Here is a 17656-nt window from a genome sequence, read left to right on the forward strand (position 1 = left end):
CCGCTACGGTGATAATCTCTTTGAAATATAAATTTATCATTCTCTCAGTCAGTGTCAATCGGACCGGAAGTCGCGTATTTATCACGGATTTTCATATTTTCCCGTAGATCGTGTACCGTCTCTTTTGCTTGCCTTCTGTCCACCGAATACCTACAATAAAACGAACTCGTATCAGCGATAATATTTTAATATTGCTTTTTTTTTCCCCATACGTCGCTCGGTTCCACTTCGTTCCGTGCCGTTGCATCGCGCTTTTTAAAATAACGCGCGCCGAATAAATTTCTCGCGCGGGCGAACGAACGAACGAACGAACGAAGAGAATATCATAAATTTTCATGCATCGCAAAACCAAGTTCTCGGTATACTTTGCGCCGTCGCGTTGAATCGAAATAAATTCCGTCCATGTAAACCCTCTGTGGCACACGCGTGTCGCGGGATTGCGTGAAACAACCATGACTTTTCCACTAATTTCATCCCTGAACCTCCGCGCGACGGTCCTGAACGCAGCTGCTGTTCCATTAACGAGAGCACAGCCAGGGTTGTCGCCGGAAGGACCCATTATATGCAACGTAGAGCAAGTAGTCAGATTTTTCAGTAAAATATTACAAGAGAAATCTATATATTTCTATAGCGTTATGAATCCCGGAGTCCATTACCGAACTCGTATCTGGCATTGTTAAAGGAGACAATGAATCCGCTACCTCACGTTCCTTTTTGCTGAAGTGAAAAACAATGTGCACGTCTACTCATTATCGAATGAGAATTATCAGCACCTCGCATAAGGGGAACGACGTATCAATCTCTATTGTATATGCCATTATTGAGCTCCTGCACCATAATGCACTTTCGCGTAAATCATATTCGAAACGTGTTATTACCAGGGAGAAAGACGGGCAGTAACGTCGTCAATTGCGCAACAGAGAGAGGTGCGTTTGAATCGAATTGTTCATCGTATTGGCACGGCCGCAGCACGGCCGTGGCATGGCGCGGCGGTTTGTCGAACGACTCCTCTCCGGCTCTAACGTCCATTCACCGGTCGCCCATATGCATTATTTCGCGCCCGTAATCGCTGTGATTTACCGCGCACCGAGTGACGCGAGCAGGCAGCCTGCTTTATTTCCTCCGGCCTCCCTCACCCCCGGGCTATAATCCCTTTCTCCCTCGCGGTTTATTTATTCGCGGACGATTGCGTTTGATGGCGGGCTGCGAGCGAACAAAGAATTCGATTCGAACGATCGTTTTTACAAATGACCACATTTAATATTAACCAGGCTCCGATACTCGTTTAAGCCGGTTTTTCATTCTCGATTATTTCTTTAATCAGGGTCTCGACTGTTTCATAATTATTGGAACTGATGGCTGAAATTTACAACTCCTAACGATTTCATTTAAAAATTAATTGACGCATCTGTAAAAGTGGAAATTTCTTTAAACTAAGTGTTTTGGAGGTGGATTGGTATGTAAAACCGGTTGAATTCGTTATTATAAAACGGGTGAATCGTTAACGAGCCGACCACTCGAGCCCGAAGATTCAAGTTTTAATTGTTACTTGTACGTGACGAATGCGAGCCATCTTGTTCGTCGCGGTGACGAGGAGTGCCAGCAACCAGTCAGTACTCGAAGAACGCACAAGTGTTTTCCACTGCGCCCCGTTCGTTGAGACTACCTTCACAATTTACAGAACCACCCCCCACAGCCCGTTCCTCTCTCTCTCTCTTCGGAGGTTACTCGACGCTTCAGTCGATCCGCGAAATTCCACTCTGTTTCATATTCCATAACTCGTGTTTATATTTCGCAGTACTCTGTAGCACGCGTCGAGTAATTCGCTCTCGTGATCAAAGAGCTCGTCCTTCCAACACGGATTCAACACCGTCTAATAAGTTCTCTATCATTTTTCGCAATTTCTAATCATTTACATCCGAGTAATTGCACGAAATATTTTATATTTTGAACACGGAATCGGACAACATTCGCACGCAATTTAATAATATTCAAAGTTCTTTGAAGTGCTCAAAATTTCATATGAAGTTTAAACCGAACAATAGAATTTGATTAGAGAATCGTGTAATTAAAACACGACTGCAATTACGTACTGCAATTTTTATCATATTTTTTTCTGTAATTCTGTGAAATAAGCTTACAGTCGAGTAGATGAAAAGAAGTTCGCGTGATGAAGTCGATCAGAACGTGTATCGGGTCACGAACATGAAACAGATGGTATAAGAATATTTTCTTTCCATACGAAACAAATCTACTTATATTTTTGCTTTATTCGTTCGAACTCGGTACGTCATTTCATCGCATTACGTGTGGTTATTACGTGGCTGCGATCGCGTCAAACGAAAGAAGGATCCTCCTCGTCAAAGCCTCGCAGCGAGGATGAAAAAAATCGAAGGAGAACTGGAAAAAGGAAAAGCGCGAAGAAGTCGAGATTCCGTTTCCTTTGGCCAGTCGATTCGAGCAGGCACGATGCCCATCCTCCGGTGACTTTTGCAGGTCAGCGTAAAGAAAGGAACAACCCAAGAGGCCTGGTAATAGAATTCATCGGGAAGAAAGGAAGAAAAACGTGGGATCGGAGTTGTCCGAATAAAAAGACCTCTCCGGGTACTTATCGAGCGTTCCCGTCCAGTGGTTACGGCATTCGCAAAACCTTCTTGGAAACGGTTACCGGCGTCCCGTGGAACCGCGTTATCGTCGGGATCAACGTTAGACCTCTGTTCACGACGAAAGAGAGCCTTCCACAGAGTCATTCATGCGTATCAAGTAAAACGGGACACGGTAGACCGGAAGCGTCGACTCAATGGGAGTGGATCCTACGGGAAGACGTCGGCCTCGCGCAGCTGGATGGCTCACGGAGGATCGTCGCGAGAAAACAGACGCAGTGGTTGAGGGTGGAAGGCACAAGTGGCGTCCGGTTGGAACTTGGTTCTGGACAGACGCTGGACAGACGGGAAAGTTGTTCGACAGTGGGGACACCCTCGCACCGGCTGACTTGCCGACAGCCTCCACTTTTTTACCGAACGAACCTTTTCTACTTTTCTAAGTGCGCCGTTTCCAAGGGACCAAGCGTAAACCGAGTGTGTTCACGAGTTAAGGCCGAGTTCGTTAGCCGTAATCGTTTACCACGGGACGGAGTTCAGACTTCTGATTGGTCGTTAACGTGAATACCTTTCGGTGCTGACCGATATCATACGTTTCTCTGCCGTTAAAGGGTTGTCAACAGACGTTCCTCAGGATTCTGTCGCAAGATTGGAACTTACATCTGAAGTCGTCGATCATACATTGTTCCCAACAACCGTGCCTTCGATTTCGCAATAAATCCTCGAAGATCTTGAATCAACGAATGCAGATACGTGTCGACGTTTGAGAAATACCGTGAATTTTTCTCTCTTCCGGCGCAGGGCGGCTATTAGATCGCAATCTGAACTGGGGTTCGATCCTAATCCTGACGAATCTTCGCGCAACGCTTGTGTGTGAAAAATGTGGATGGCGGCCAGAGAATTCGACGACCAAGGTCTTCTATTTGGACGAATTTGTCGGTTCTTTTTGGCTAACAGCTAGGAATGAAATTCATAGAAACACGGGAACTTGTTTCAGACGACTGTGCAATGGTAGTGAAGTAGGATTACTTCAGCACTTCGAGGGATTCAAGTATGAATGGGGAGGTGTGAAAGGATAAAGAACTTGTGGCGAATATTACCGACGGTGAATGGCCTAAGGGCTGAGGAATTTAGTGGAAATACTAATGAGCAGAACATCGTTTGACGAGAAAGATACAAACATCACGATTTAAATGATATTTCACATTCGTAACGAATAAACATAATAAATACAAACAATAAATTCGTAAAGTTTAACCAAGGGAACAAAGTAGTTAAAATTCGAAACGTACTGCCTAGCTAAAATACAGGAACATTAAGTAACATAACGTAAACCCTAAAAATTAGAACATCATCGAAACAGGGTAAAAGTAGACTGAAAGTCGTATCAGCGATCAGGCTGTGCACTGGCGGTTAAAAAACAGGGAAGTGGTGGCTAATCGTTCGCAGAGATTTCACTGCTATGCATCGCGTTGGCTCCTGGAGCCTCGATGACCTTGACGCAGCGAGCATGAAGCACCCATCGAGGTCACCGGGACTTGAGATTGCTATGGCACTGTTCGGCATGGTCTGGCTGCTGCGCGTTCGCTCGGAGATGCGTCGGTGCTCGAAATGCCGGCGCGAGGAGATCCTCGCGGCGCAGCGGCAACAGCAGCAGCAGCAACAGCAGCAGCAGCAGCAACAGCAGCTGCAGCAACAACACCAACACCACCATTTGCACCATCACTCTCACCACCAGCAGCCGCACACGTTATCGCAGACGAACAGCCTGCTGCAAACGCCGGACGACGCGGTCACGTCCTCGGCGAACACGTTGTTCACGTTGGACACGCCTGGCGCCGCCGGTTCTGCCGGAAGTTACTGCGAGGTGCACGGATTTGTTCAAGCGAGAGAAGGTAGTAACAATACGTTTTCGATTTACTTGAAATAATTGACAATTTTCGATAAACGTTCTTCAAACGCAAACGATCACATTAAGAGGAATCGCAATACTTGTTTTAAATAAATATTGTCAATGATTTCAATTCTTATTTAGCATGCTTACTCTTCATGGTAACTCGTCGTCGAGATTCCTAAATACACGTGGATCATTTGTCGGGTTACGGGCGCAGCCCATATGAAATAATGGTAATCGTCTCCTAAGGAATAAAACGCTTTTCATCCTAATCTCGAGCCGTAGTTCGGAAGAACGATTATGATTTCCCGTGGAGCACTTTAAGAAGTTTTCTTCTCTACTTTCGCAATATGCCAGGATCATATTGTTAAAGAATCGAAGGACGTTAGCATGGTCGGCGCTCGGGATACTTCCCTTAAGAAGTTTTCAAATTTACGTGCGCGGCTGGCCTTCTCGCTTCGCGTGTGCGCGCGCCAAAATCAAAGTAGGTCGTTTACATGGATGGCGCGCGGGGAACAAAGAAAGGCGAAACTTTTATTTGCCTATAAAAAAGGTCCGGTCGCCTTTCATACGGAAGACACGGTCCAATTTCGCTGCGAATAGAAGTTTCAAACTCAATTATTAATATACGTTGCTTCGAGTTCTCTCCTTCTCTTCCTACAACAACGCTGCGTAAAAATAAGTTATCGTCGTCCAAAAATTTCGACCATACACGAATAATACATTTCTCGTTTAACACGTTCCGTGCCAAGCCATTTTTGCCTGACTTGTCGTTCAGGCCATTTGATATTTTGATTAAAGATGCACCATTAAATGTAATTATTAATTATTGTATATATAACAATTAAATAAACTTATGTGTTTTGTTCTTTACTGCATCTTGTATAATGCTTCATTTTTTAGGTAGAAATATAGTTTACAGAATTATATTTGTAATAAAATATATGTTTTCAGCGCATTAAATAAATATGACTGCGTGTACCACCGGTGGTACACGTGGCCTGACGATCAAGTTTACCGTGTACCACCGGTGGTACACGTGGCACGGAACGTGTTAAATAATTAAAATCGTCTATAAATTAAAAGAAACCATTGCATACAATAAATAGAGGATTTCGAGGTTCGACTTCGTCTATGAGATAAAAGACGTGAAAGTGGACGAGCTGATAACCGCTATTATTAAAGAAACTCGTGCTGTTTCTCGGAAGCAAAGGACGAAAACGAGAACCGCATCGCGCATCGGGTCATTCTCCCATTGTCGACGCGCCATAAAAGCGCGACTTCGTCGAATAGCGTTCCCCGGGCGAATACGTCTTTTATCGGTATTCCTCATCTGTTGGACACGGACGACATCGTGACGCCGCGAGTTGTCGGAGTTTGTTGCCGCCTTTGTCGCAGCACCCTCATTGTTTCACCGGGAGTAGCATCTGCTCCGTGTACGTATATGTATATATATGTAGGTAAAAGCCCTGCGTCCTCTCTTACCTCTCTCGTTTCCATCGTCGGCGACGTTTGAATAGCGGCCGTATCACCGAGGCGAATTCACATTAAAGATCAACCGAGCGAAGTTCGGGAGAGCCGTGGGTCTCGTTCCACCGGTAGAAGTATGCGTAATTTGCAACGGGCGCGCGAATATCAATTAGGCGAAGTTAATTCGCTGTATATACCGGAAGATAATTGCCCTACTGGAGAATTGTGAGCGTTGGAACTCGACAACTAGACGGAAATTTCGTATCCGACTCTGTGTTTAATTTCAGACGCATTTTAACCTGTTGTTCTTTAAGAATAGTCGGACTGTTTCATTAATTCTATCACGAATTCCATCATCCTTCTTTAGGAAAATTCTCGTTCTGTCTTAATGACAAGTAAAAATTATTTAATAAAAAGAAGGTTTTATTATATTATCCACCGGTCATTGTGTAATTTTTTTCTCCGATGAGAGAAGGCAAAAGGGGAACCTGAGAAACCTCTCTTTTTTTCACGTCGTACACTTTTATCCGGACCGTCCGTGTAGGTACCCGTGGTCCGGCCTCCTTGCCCGACCTAGTTATGAAATAGTTTTCCTCGCAGCAGCGAGTGGCGACTCGACGATATCGCACTTTAAAGCTGAAAGCATGTCCGTGTCGCGCAGGAACGTCGCTTGTCGTATTGTTTCGAGTTTATTATCTCCCTACGCGAGAAGCGAGAGACGACTTTTCTCGTGAGGCCACGGACAAGGAATGAATAAAAAGCAAACGAGGAAACAGTGGCTGAGAACAAAAAAAATAGGAAATTTCGCGAGGCCAAAATCGTGTTCAATAGGAATAACTATTTTTGTATCAGCGTTTAGTATACACGAAGCACTGTCGTGACAGACTTTCAAAAGCTTTATACAAAATCTGAGATGATCAGGACTTGCAGAAACGGAATTAACTTTTTCTCCAATAGATCGATCCCGGTTTACGACAAGGGAACGTTCGACCGGGTGTTTCGATTGTTTTAGGGGTTGCTTTTAACGAAATGTTTGTTTTTTGTGGGAGCCGTGCATCAGACAGGAAAGCCAGTCCATGCATGAACTTGAAAGTTTCGTCGGTGAAACAATAAACGCTTGCTGGCTCTCACCATCTTCGAAAACATAGATTAAAACATGCTGGTAAATATATTCGTGAAGAGAGTAATCCACGGCGAACTGCAGCTTTTAACCCCACAATATTATCTGAAAGCCGTAAGTTTTTATTCTCGCCGCGGCGAGCACGAGTCGCGGCGTGATAAATTACTCGAGCATTCAATTTGTTTTAATCAACGCGGCATTAAAACGCACCGAGCATACCAAATAACAACGGCGTCACGTGAAATTGCGTTACACGCGTAGAAATATAACCGCGTATCGGGCATTAATAACCGAAATTGATTAGCTAACGAATCGTTTATTCGCTTAAATCAAAATACGTATTTCGGGGGGATGAATTATCGAGCCGTCTGTCGGCGTCGGGGGATTGAATTGTCGCGGCGTGAATCACGCGGACGGGTTTTTCGGAAAAGCCAGCAATTTTCCTACGATGACGTGCACGACTACGCCTACGCGTTAATTATTTATTATCCCATATCATTTAATAACGAGCCTCGCGTCGTCTACTTAGCGAATGAAAACCGGTGGGATGTGCAAATAGAAAACTCGTTATCCTGATTCGTCTACGGAAAGTAAAGAGAAAGAGAGAGAGAGAGAGCGAAAAAGAGAACTAGCCGACGTCAAAAGCAGGTTCGATGTTAATTTACACCGGGTACGAAAGAAAACCACTTCGTTCGTTGAAGAGGAGGCAGGGGGAAACACACGAAGAAGCAAAGAGATAGGAAAAATGAGAGGCAAGCCTTTCCATACAGGCATTAACGCGAACATCACTCCTCGTTGAGGCCATAAGATATATTTACAACGATTTCAACTGACTCTCGCAAAACACATCTTTTTTAATCATATTTTGTCCTGTATCAACGTTGCGTCAGAACGAAGCGCCCCATTCGCTTCTACTGATTAAACGCATTTCTATTTGAAAGCTCGAAAAGTCTACCCGAAACATGAAAAGTGTGAGTCTTTTAATTTCAGTATCAATTTTCTTATAATATTATAGTAAAAAATATGAAACGGATGTTATAAAGATTAATCGTTTGAGACGTACGACATGAATGGTAGGCAATTTGAAAATGCATGAGACCTCAGAGCAATCAAGATTCGACCGAAAGGAAAATTGAGTGGATAACTCGCGCAATGAACTGAACACGCATAATAATGACCGGGTAATAGGAATCGAAAGGTGGGCAAAACTGAGGACGAGAGTTCTTCTCGGGTTCGGAAACATGAAATTGCATAAAGTTTAATCTGCGAGCAACAGCCGGCGTGGGTACCCACCGACGACAGAATAATGTTATCCTGCATCTCGTTAAACTCCAGAAGAGAGGAACCGGTAACACGCAACGGGGAGAAATTTTAATCTGAAACAGCAACGTAGTCGGCGTAAAGTCGCTTTATTACGAAATTTTCTGCCGCGGGCCTCGGCTTCCTTGCATTTATTCCTCCTTCCTCATCTTCTTTCTCTTTCAACCCTCGTCATTCTCCCCGCAGCGAATCTGTTTTCTCCATCCATCGTTCGCTCTTTACAGAGCCACCCTCGGTGGTATTCGTTTTGCTTTATCGCCACGTATTCAGCGCGCATTTTTCCTCGACGGTAGTTAGCGAACGATATAAATTAAGCCGGAAACGGAGAGAAATTTAGAGGTTGAAAAACCGAGCGTGAATATAGAAAGAGAGGGTATAAAACGTCGCGTTAAAGTTCTACAGGAAAACCCCGTTAATTGCCTGTACTTACGCCACGCCGCCGTTATGCCGGGCACATCAAATTAATCGTGATCCACCCGGTTCTTAAAATTCCTTTCCGCAATTATATTCCGCATACTATAACGATNTAAAAAATATGAAACGGATGTTATAAAGATTAATCGTTTGAGGCGTACGACATGAATGATAGTCAATTTGAAAATGCATGAGACCTCAGAGCAATCAAGATTCGACCGAAAGGAAAATTGAGTGGATAACTCGCGCAATGAACTGAACACGCATAATAATGACCGGGTAATAGGAATCGAAAGGTGGGCAAAACTGAGGACGAGAGTTCTTCTCGGGTTCGGAAACATGAAATTGCATAAAGTTTAATCTGCGAGCAACAGCCGGCGTGGGTACCCACCGACGACAGAATAATGTTATCCTGCATCTCGTTAAACTCCAGAAGAGAGGAACCGGTAACACGCAACGGGGAGAAATTTTAATCTGAAACAGCAACGTAGTCGGCGTAAAGTCGCTTTATTACGAAATTTTCTGCCGCGGGCCTCGGCTTCCTTGCATTTATTCCTCCTTCCTCATCTTCTTTCTCTTTCAACCCTCGTCATTCTCCCCGCAGCGAATCTGTTTTCTCCATCCATCGTTCGCTCTTTACAGAGCCACCCTCGGTGGTATTCGTTTTGCTTTATCGCCACGTATTCAGCGCGCATTTTTCCTCGACGGTAGTTAGCGAACGATATAAATTAAGCCGGAAACGGAGAGAAATTTAGAGGTTGAAAAACCGAGCGTGAATATAGAAAGAGAGGGTATAAAACGTCGCGTTAAAGTTCTACAGGAAAACCCCGTTAATTGCCTGTACTTACGCCACGCCGCCGTTATGCCGGGCACATCAAATTAATCGTGATCCACCCGGTTCTTAAAATTCCTTTCCGCAATTATATTCCGCATACTATAACGATGCTTAACCCTTTGGTTATTATTGAAAGCTAGACTGCAGAAACAGAAATGAATCTTCACCGGTACAGAAATTCAACGATCGTGTAAAATTTAAAGTGAATAATGATCCGTATCTAGAGCCAGTTCCTTTAAATTCAATGAGATGCTTGAATGGTAATGGTTGTTTTCCCGTGGCTCGTGTTTCGAAAGTAGCAATTTTCAGAAGTGATCCTTCAACCTTCTCGTCGTATACCTATGTATTTCAACCGGGAATAGGGGGATCATACATATAATCTTTCCGGAAATAGGTACCTATACCTATCGTATATCCTTTATTCGCCGTCGAACTAAAGTTGCCGAGAACGACGTCTGGAAGAAAATTACGGTTTCGTGCTGTAACGTGGAAATAATGAGCAGTTTATTACCACTGCTTTGTCATCCATCTGAGGGAAAACTTTTTCCTTTAAATTCGTTTCTCCACAAGCCATATTTATTTCCGTAAAAACATTCGATCTGACAATGAGTATTCGCGGCAAGTATCAATTACGTTATTAAAATATATGAAGTAACGTGTAACGTTTTGGACTGAAATGTATTATACGAGGAATGTGAAAATTATTGCTTGAATAATTATTATAATGTGAATAACGATTAAAAATTGTTTTTGAAACTGCAAACATATGGGTGCCATTAAACTTTCATAAGTCGCGACGCGATTATTCATATTTCCATTTTACGGCTGCCGTAATCTCGGCTCATGAAATCGTTTCCACAGCTTCGGCATGGTAATGATCCACGAACGCATAAATGGGAAAATCCACTAGCGGGAGGACGGGGACAGAATCGTTTAATTCACGTGCATTTCGTCAAGCTGCGCATTCCCTTTCTTCGCTCGACAATAGCCGCGCGTTATGAGAGCCAGACGGATCCGATCGTTCCGGCGCACGGTCAGACGCGTTATTACGTTTAAGAGAATCCCAGAAACGCATCTGGATCGTGGACGGACCGCGATCCTAACAGGAATATTAGTGAAATTACTCGACTTCGTTTCTTTCTATTCAATTCAGGCCGATCTTCTGACGATTTATAACGTGTTCCGAAAGTTCAACGACACAAATATTTTTAGCAACATAGATTCAAATCCTTTCCCTCACATTATTCTAATTTTTAAATAATTCGATTCTGTCATGTCTTAATGATGTTCGCTTGGATGAGAGCACATACTACAGACTTCTGATTTTTATTTTAATCTTCTGCGACACCCTGTACACGAAATCGTCTCTGTCTCGTTGCTTTCAGATAGGCGGACCGGTGATTGCGATTTGCAATGCAACGCGCGCACGGCTCTCTTCTCATTCCGGTGCATCACTTTACGATCGATCACTTTCAGAGGAGCCGCGGCCTAACGCGGCTCGTTAGTGTCGCATAGAAACTGCAATTTCGTGCTGCCCTGTTCACCCTCTCCCCGCCCATCCGCCGCGTATCATACCGGGCAACCGCCTCCACAATACGCGAATCGGATTTTGACAATGACAGTTATAATTAATTGTCGTCGACATTGTACGAGAGTGCACGTGGAACACGTGAACAAACAGTATAATTGATGTCAAGATGCGGGAATCGCCGGATGAGAGAAAGGTACGACGACTCGTTTCATAAAATCTCGTATAGTAACCGAGGACTGTACTGCCAATGAACACCCGGAATTTCATGAAACGCTGGTAAAATTCCAGTTAGCCCAATAATTGGAAATTTCTGTTTGTGTAAATCAAACGAATTTTTTCTAAATTAAATATCGCGTTAAATTATCTATATTGAAGTGTAAGTTACGCTATGGAAATCAAAGGGTTTGAATTACCGGGGATGTAAAGGATGCGTATTCTGGGACAGCTAATATTCATTGACATTCGCTTCCTTTGAATGAATTACCATCTGGACGTTCTCCAAATGCCGGTATCTATTACCTTTGAGAGTGAGTGTACGCGGTGCTCTACTCTGGCCGGGAAATTCCGTTCGATTCGACTGTCGATGATGATGTACAAACGACAAACGCTTCGAGCAGAGACTTTTTCAGAATTAATTAAACTGATTCTGCCTGTCTAGTCCAACCAGAGGCGGTTACGACGTCGATCCGCGCCCCGGTAGTTACCGGAGTTTGCATGAAATTAATTCTGATCGTGTTACAGCGTTACAAAAAGTAACGTGAAATGTAATTTTGTACCACGCCATCGTGCGGGACGTGTTACATGGTGTACTAGTGTCTATTTCAAAGGGTTTTTATTACCTGTTACCGTTTCTGGAAAACTTTTCATCATACATCATATCATGAATCGCAGCGTATTTAATCTCTCCTACTTGTTTAAATAAAAAGGAAATTTGATAACGCAGACAAGTTGAAAGTTTGCCCGATGCTCATCGGCTCGAGATGGATTAACGTTGACGGTCAAGAAAAATCTGAGACGTTATTAAAAAATAATTAAATTCATCGCCGGGTAACGGAAAAGTTGATTAAAAACGACGATGTTCCAAAGCGTTTGCATCGATTAACTCGGTTTAATCTGCGACGAGTAATTTGAAGTTACGCTTACGGAAAATCCGTTCTCGAGCCCGTGATATCGATTCTAGGATCGGTGGTCTGTAGACACAGCGGTTCTGACAATAAGTATACGAGCAGTTTGATAAATCACTTCTGCGGATATTATCTGGACATTGCCACTCATCTTATCCGGGAAAGCTGATCAGTTACAAAACCCGATAACACTTCCCCGGAGCCAACGATAGCGATAATAAATTATATTTTGCATAAATTACAATATCGCTGTTTCTTCCATGTGCGAATGTTCGATACGATTTCAAGGAGGTGTTAAAAGGAAATTGAACGCGATCGAACGATTCTTTCTGACGAAGTATTGTCACCTCGATAATAGAAACGAGAGAAAGGAGATGGGCTTTGTTGACGAGACGGAATAAACGGCCTGGACAAATACGTAGAGGATTAAAAATGAATTAGTAATGTGTTATCGCTCCTCGTACAGTCGTAAACGAATTGCGCTCGGCCTTTTCCCTTTCCGTCTCGCGAGAAAAATGTCAACTGTGCCAGAGACTACAACAGCCAAGCGACAAATACTGAAGTCCGTGCGAAATTATTTCCTCGTCGACGTCTAAAGGTATTTTGTTCTCTTTATGATATTCATTAAATATGAAATCATTTTCCATCGTGAATAATGAACGATTTGCCGCAATTAAATTTCTGAGGAATTGACGCTCCTCTTATTTTGCTTGATTAATTAATTGTTTATAATTGCGTGACAATGTTGAGAACAACATTTTTGATTTATATAGTAATTAGGACGGTAACTTATTATATGAAGCAATAACAAAACTATCGTTTTGATAAATCGGAAGATAGTAGGACCAAGGAAGGACACGAGCATTGTAAAAAACGTAAACGTTGGTTTTTAGAGTTGCGTAATAAATAGTCCTAATCTCTTCTATCACTCCCCACTCCTGCTAGCCCACAGACGCTAGGTGAAATATTGGTGGTAGAAGGGGAAGCATACATTGTACCCAATTACGCATTACGTCCCCTAGTTCTTTACTGTTCAGTTCGGTGACCGCGAGTGTCGTAGTTTTCAATAAGTGTCATTAAAATAATACAGTGGTATCTTTCAATATTTTGCTTACGGTATTGGAATATTTTGTTCGTAGATGCTCGCTATTCGATATTCTTAATACATAGAAAACGAACCATACGACAATTGTGTCGTTAGTAAAGATTTTGTTACGAAAACGCGAATATAATTAAAAGTAATGGCGGTCGTGCTCGAACGTGATTGCGAAGGTTAACTATTTGGTGACAAGCAAATTCTGATAATATTTTAGGATGAAAGATCGCGTAAAGATCGTGCAGTTTTATTAATTCCGAAACGATTAGAAGCCCGCGTCGCGTTTATTCATCGTGTAGATTGGTGTCCAGTCCTGGGAACGGTAACTGCGTACTACAAATCTGTGTAAGTACTAAACACTCTTCGTTCTAAACCGGGAAAACTAGACAATTCGCCGTGAAACAGAGTGTGGCATTAACCTAGAAATATTACCAGGCATCGCTTTTGAGATTTAACTCAACGCGTTGGTAGCGAACGAGCGAGTGAGAGAAAGAGCGTGGAAACAACGTTACTAACGGTGACGCATAAATGGTCTGGTTATTATATTTTCCCCGGCCAGGGGACACAGTTTCCTGTTAAACGGTTAATAGAATAGCAATAAACGAAGCCGTCACCTTTGTGTCGTAGAGATTCTCGCTCGTCCAGAGAGAGTTGTCGACACTAACGAAGCATCCGGCTTGCAACCGGTAATTAAATGACCGTAGTTGTAAAACGTGTTCGCGGAGGCCGGCACGAGCCACGCGAATTCGTGGACATTTTGCTTTTTCGTACCGGCCGTCGCCATCCGGACAGCATAATCCGATAAACGTGAGCGGAATCGACGTCACGACAATCGCAGCTTGTCCGCGTTGCTCGATAAACACGCTCCGACACGAACTTTTCAGCCTTTTCTGTTTCCTTCACGCGTTCGCGCGATTAAATAATTAATTAAGAATATTAATTTACCACACAGTGCTCAACCAGTCAGTTGGATAAACAATTTCTTGTCCTTTTAGAAGCTCACGAGAGTAGAACGTATTTATCTCATATATTTTTGCAAGAGTTTTCGTGTTCCTTTCTTATTCAAAGATGTACTTGCAAGGTTTGTTTGCGTACGATCTCGCTGTCCACGATGCTTTTATTTCACGATATTTCACACGGGCAAACACAATAGAACGAATCAAATTGTGCTGTGTAAAGTGTAAAGCCTGAGGGAAACGGCGCGGCGCGAGGTGACGCCTTTTTTTTTAACGATAAAAACGTCGATCGCGAACGGCGAAGAATCGAGTCGTTGAACGCTTTCCAATTTCTCTTCTTTTCTCTTCGCCGCGGAAAACCGTGCGGGGGAGTGAAACGGGGAGCAAATTCGATCACCTCCGTTCAATTCCGTTATTTACCCGCTCGGTGAACGTCGTTTTCGATCAGTTTCACTTCGCTTGCCAGGAAATTAGCTGCGTTTCTCTTTGCTGCTGGGCCGAAGGGAATCCCACTGTCGGGAGGGCGGTCGCCTCAATGCTTTCTGCTTTGGAGTTTGCTTGTTCGAAACATCGAATTTAATGCGGAAATTTAGTGAAGTTCCGTGCACGATTGTTCGTGAAATCAATTATTGAATGAACATGTTTCGGTTCAAGCAATGTATTAAACGAAGAATTTACGTCTCTGCGTATTTTGCTAAGAATTATTTTCAAAAAAGAAAACCAATCGTTAAATAATAATTATCTTGTTCGTCAATATCTAATCTTTTATCCTCTCTAATGCAAAGTTAAGAAATCTTGTATTTTCAATTGTACGAATCAAAGACACGCAAATGACGAGATTATTAACTTCCCATACTACTAAAAGGATTAGCAACGGATTCGTGATTGCTTTAATGTGATCACGCGAACATCTATGTGCGACTCGTTTCACGTGCATCCTTTGTGCAGCTGGCGGCTTATGCGATGGTATTATCTTCCGCTTTTTGGTCCCATCCCTCTGTCATCTAGTCGCGCATTTCCCTTCTCATCTCGTACCGCGCCTCGCAAGCTCACACCGGTTTTCTCGGTTTCTCTTCAGCTTCACGCCGCGTTGCTAGATTGTAACTAATTACGAATCTAATCAGCGAACTGGCTCGTTACAGACCGCTGCGCGCGACACCGGATTCGTACATGATCATTGAGCGCGTACGAAATGTCGTTTACAATTCTGGGAACGTTATTACGGAGTCTAACCAAAAATTAGGTTGCTTTTTATGTCGCACACTGGGTTTTGTAAATATATTAATTTCTTTAAGAAAAATATATTGACTCTTTCATTAATTCGATGTATTATATTTTAATATTATTATAGATTCTAACACTGTACTGTATGAACGTACTGCAGTGAATCATCGAACAGTATTTCGAGAAAAGATGTTTAGAATTTGCTGTCGCATTCGGCAATCGTTTAAAATTAAACGAAAATTCGAGGAAACGGCAGGAGTAATTTTCGAGCATTTATACTGTCGTGTTTCTCCACCGTGTTTCTCTGTCCCCTCGAAATTCGCCGCGGTTTTGTCGGGGTCGGAAACTCCCGATCGCAAAGTTCCCGGCAACTTCTGTATGCATCAGCCGTGTCTACGCTTACCGTCTCTTTCCTCTATCCCTCCCGATCCATCTCGCATTGTTTATCTTTGTATTTGTATGCGCGCGAACCGGTCAACATCAGATGTGTTCACGAGGAAACTAACGTAATTTACTTGTCGAAACTCTACGAATATCTACGAAAGTACGTAAAGTCCCAGAATTTGTTGTACCTCTTTGACTTCAACGATTACTGCTTACATTCTTCCTGTTTGCCCTGGGCAAAGTGTACTGAAACTCGAGCCACGATTGCATTTTGTAAATTTATACCAAGAAAATTAACGAACCTTTGATTCGGGTAATTTCATCAAAGATTCATCTTTGCCTTCTGGGGGTTCCTTTACTCGACTCTAACGTCGTCAACCGTTTCTCATAATCACTCTGCTAGGAATGACATCAAATATCAAGGCAGCAGTAAAATTTTCTTGATCGTAATTGGATCATTCGAGGAAGATTCGCGATAACGCTGCGTTAGCGTGTTTAATTAAGAATCTGTAACTACCGGTACGTTAACGGCGGATCCAATTAAAGTTCGCCTTATTATCAGGAATTTCGTGGATTTTCCTTTTTCCGCGTCGACTCTTCCCGGCATGCATATCTATATATACCTACGCAAACGGTTTTCCGGCGGTGCCATCCCCCCTCCGCAGACAACGAGTTGCCTCTGTGACGTGTAATTTTCACGCGGCACCCCGGCCAGGCGAGTTCCGAACTTAAACTTGCAAGCTGCTAAACTTCACGGATAAACTTCGCCCCAAGAATGAGACGCCGCGAACTAAAATCGTCGCCTGGCCTCGGGGCTTGGAACGGATAATTATGTGACTGGTACAACGAGGTACTACGCGACCATCGTTAACGAACCTCATCATTGGTAAACCTTTCGATGGTTAATCGACTTCTGATCGAATCAAAGAACTTCACGTAAACGGTGTTCGTCGTGCAGAATCAACCACGTAATTCTACGTGCCAGATTTAAGATCTCAAGCTGAATTCGATTATTTAATTTCTGGAAAATTATAAACCGTGTTACCCCGTTTATCTTTTCTGTTACGATCGGAACTTTGAAAGTTATTTACTCGACGAGTTGAAGAATCCTGCTAAATAGATAGGAAGTTTCCTCGTTTGTGGGGATTAATAAGATTCGGTCGACCGATTAGAGGCGAATCGCTGGTGTTTAATTCGACGATCTCGTTAAAACATTGTTTCCCGACCAAGAGGAACCGCTCGATTGTCGGAAATAATGAGGTACTTCCGACTGAAGCCGAAGTTTCTTTTAGCAACTCTTGTGTTTTCTCAAGTGAGGTTCGGCCAAAGACGGTCCAAAGTTTTACGGATTCTTCTGATACATCCAGGTTCATAAGTCTTATCTATAATACTTATATCCTTATCTAATATACTCCTAAATATCGTCTATCAAAAATCTTATAAATTATACATCAAGACAAGCAGAAATATAACGAGTGTTCCAGTAAAATTCTATTTTTATTCGGATACAAATGATTCTCACGTAATACTGTCATCTTTATTTCAATATTTGTTATAATACCACCAATTTTCATTAGTATATTCTTACGTCTCGTTAGACAGTCCATTCTAAAATTTATGAACGTGAGTGTATTGTTCGAATCATGATCCGGGTGCGGTTGGTAATCGGCGCTTTGGCACATTGGGCC

General features: G+C 43.0%; 1 protein-coding gene across 13 annotated transcripts in view; it reads left to right on the forward strand.

Annotated features, from left to right (window-relative positions):
• dlg1 (MAGUK family member discs large 1) overlaps nt 1-17656 on the forward strand; it is a 421217-nt gene that overhangs the window by 198080 nt on the left and 205481 nt on the right. For 8 of the 13 annotated variants that reach the window (XM_026817678.1, XM_018032913.2, XM_018032912.2 and 5 more), the window contains exon 3: nt 2497-4495. The exons of the other annotated variants lie outside the window; for them this stretch is intronic. In XM_026817678.1, the coding sequence (XP_026673479.1) occupies nt 4063-4495 (433 nt within the window). In that variant the 5' untranslated portion in view covers nt 2497-4062. The remainder of the gene's footprint in view (nt 1-2496; nt 4496-17656) is intronic. 13 annotated transcript variants of the gene reach the window in all.

The sequence above is a fragment of the Ceratina calcarata genome, unplaced genomic scaffold (genome assembly GCF_001652005.2).
Source record: "Ceratina calcarata isolate Rehan_Ccalc_2016 unplaced genomic scaffold, ASM165200v1 scaffold60, whole genome shotgun sequence".
Lineage (NCBI taxonomy): Eukaryota > Metazoa > Arthropoda > Insecta > Hymenoptera > Apidae > Ceratina > Ceratina calcarata.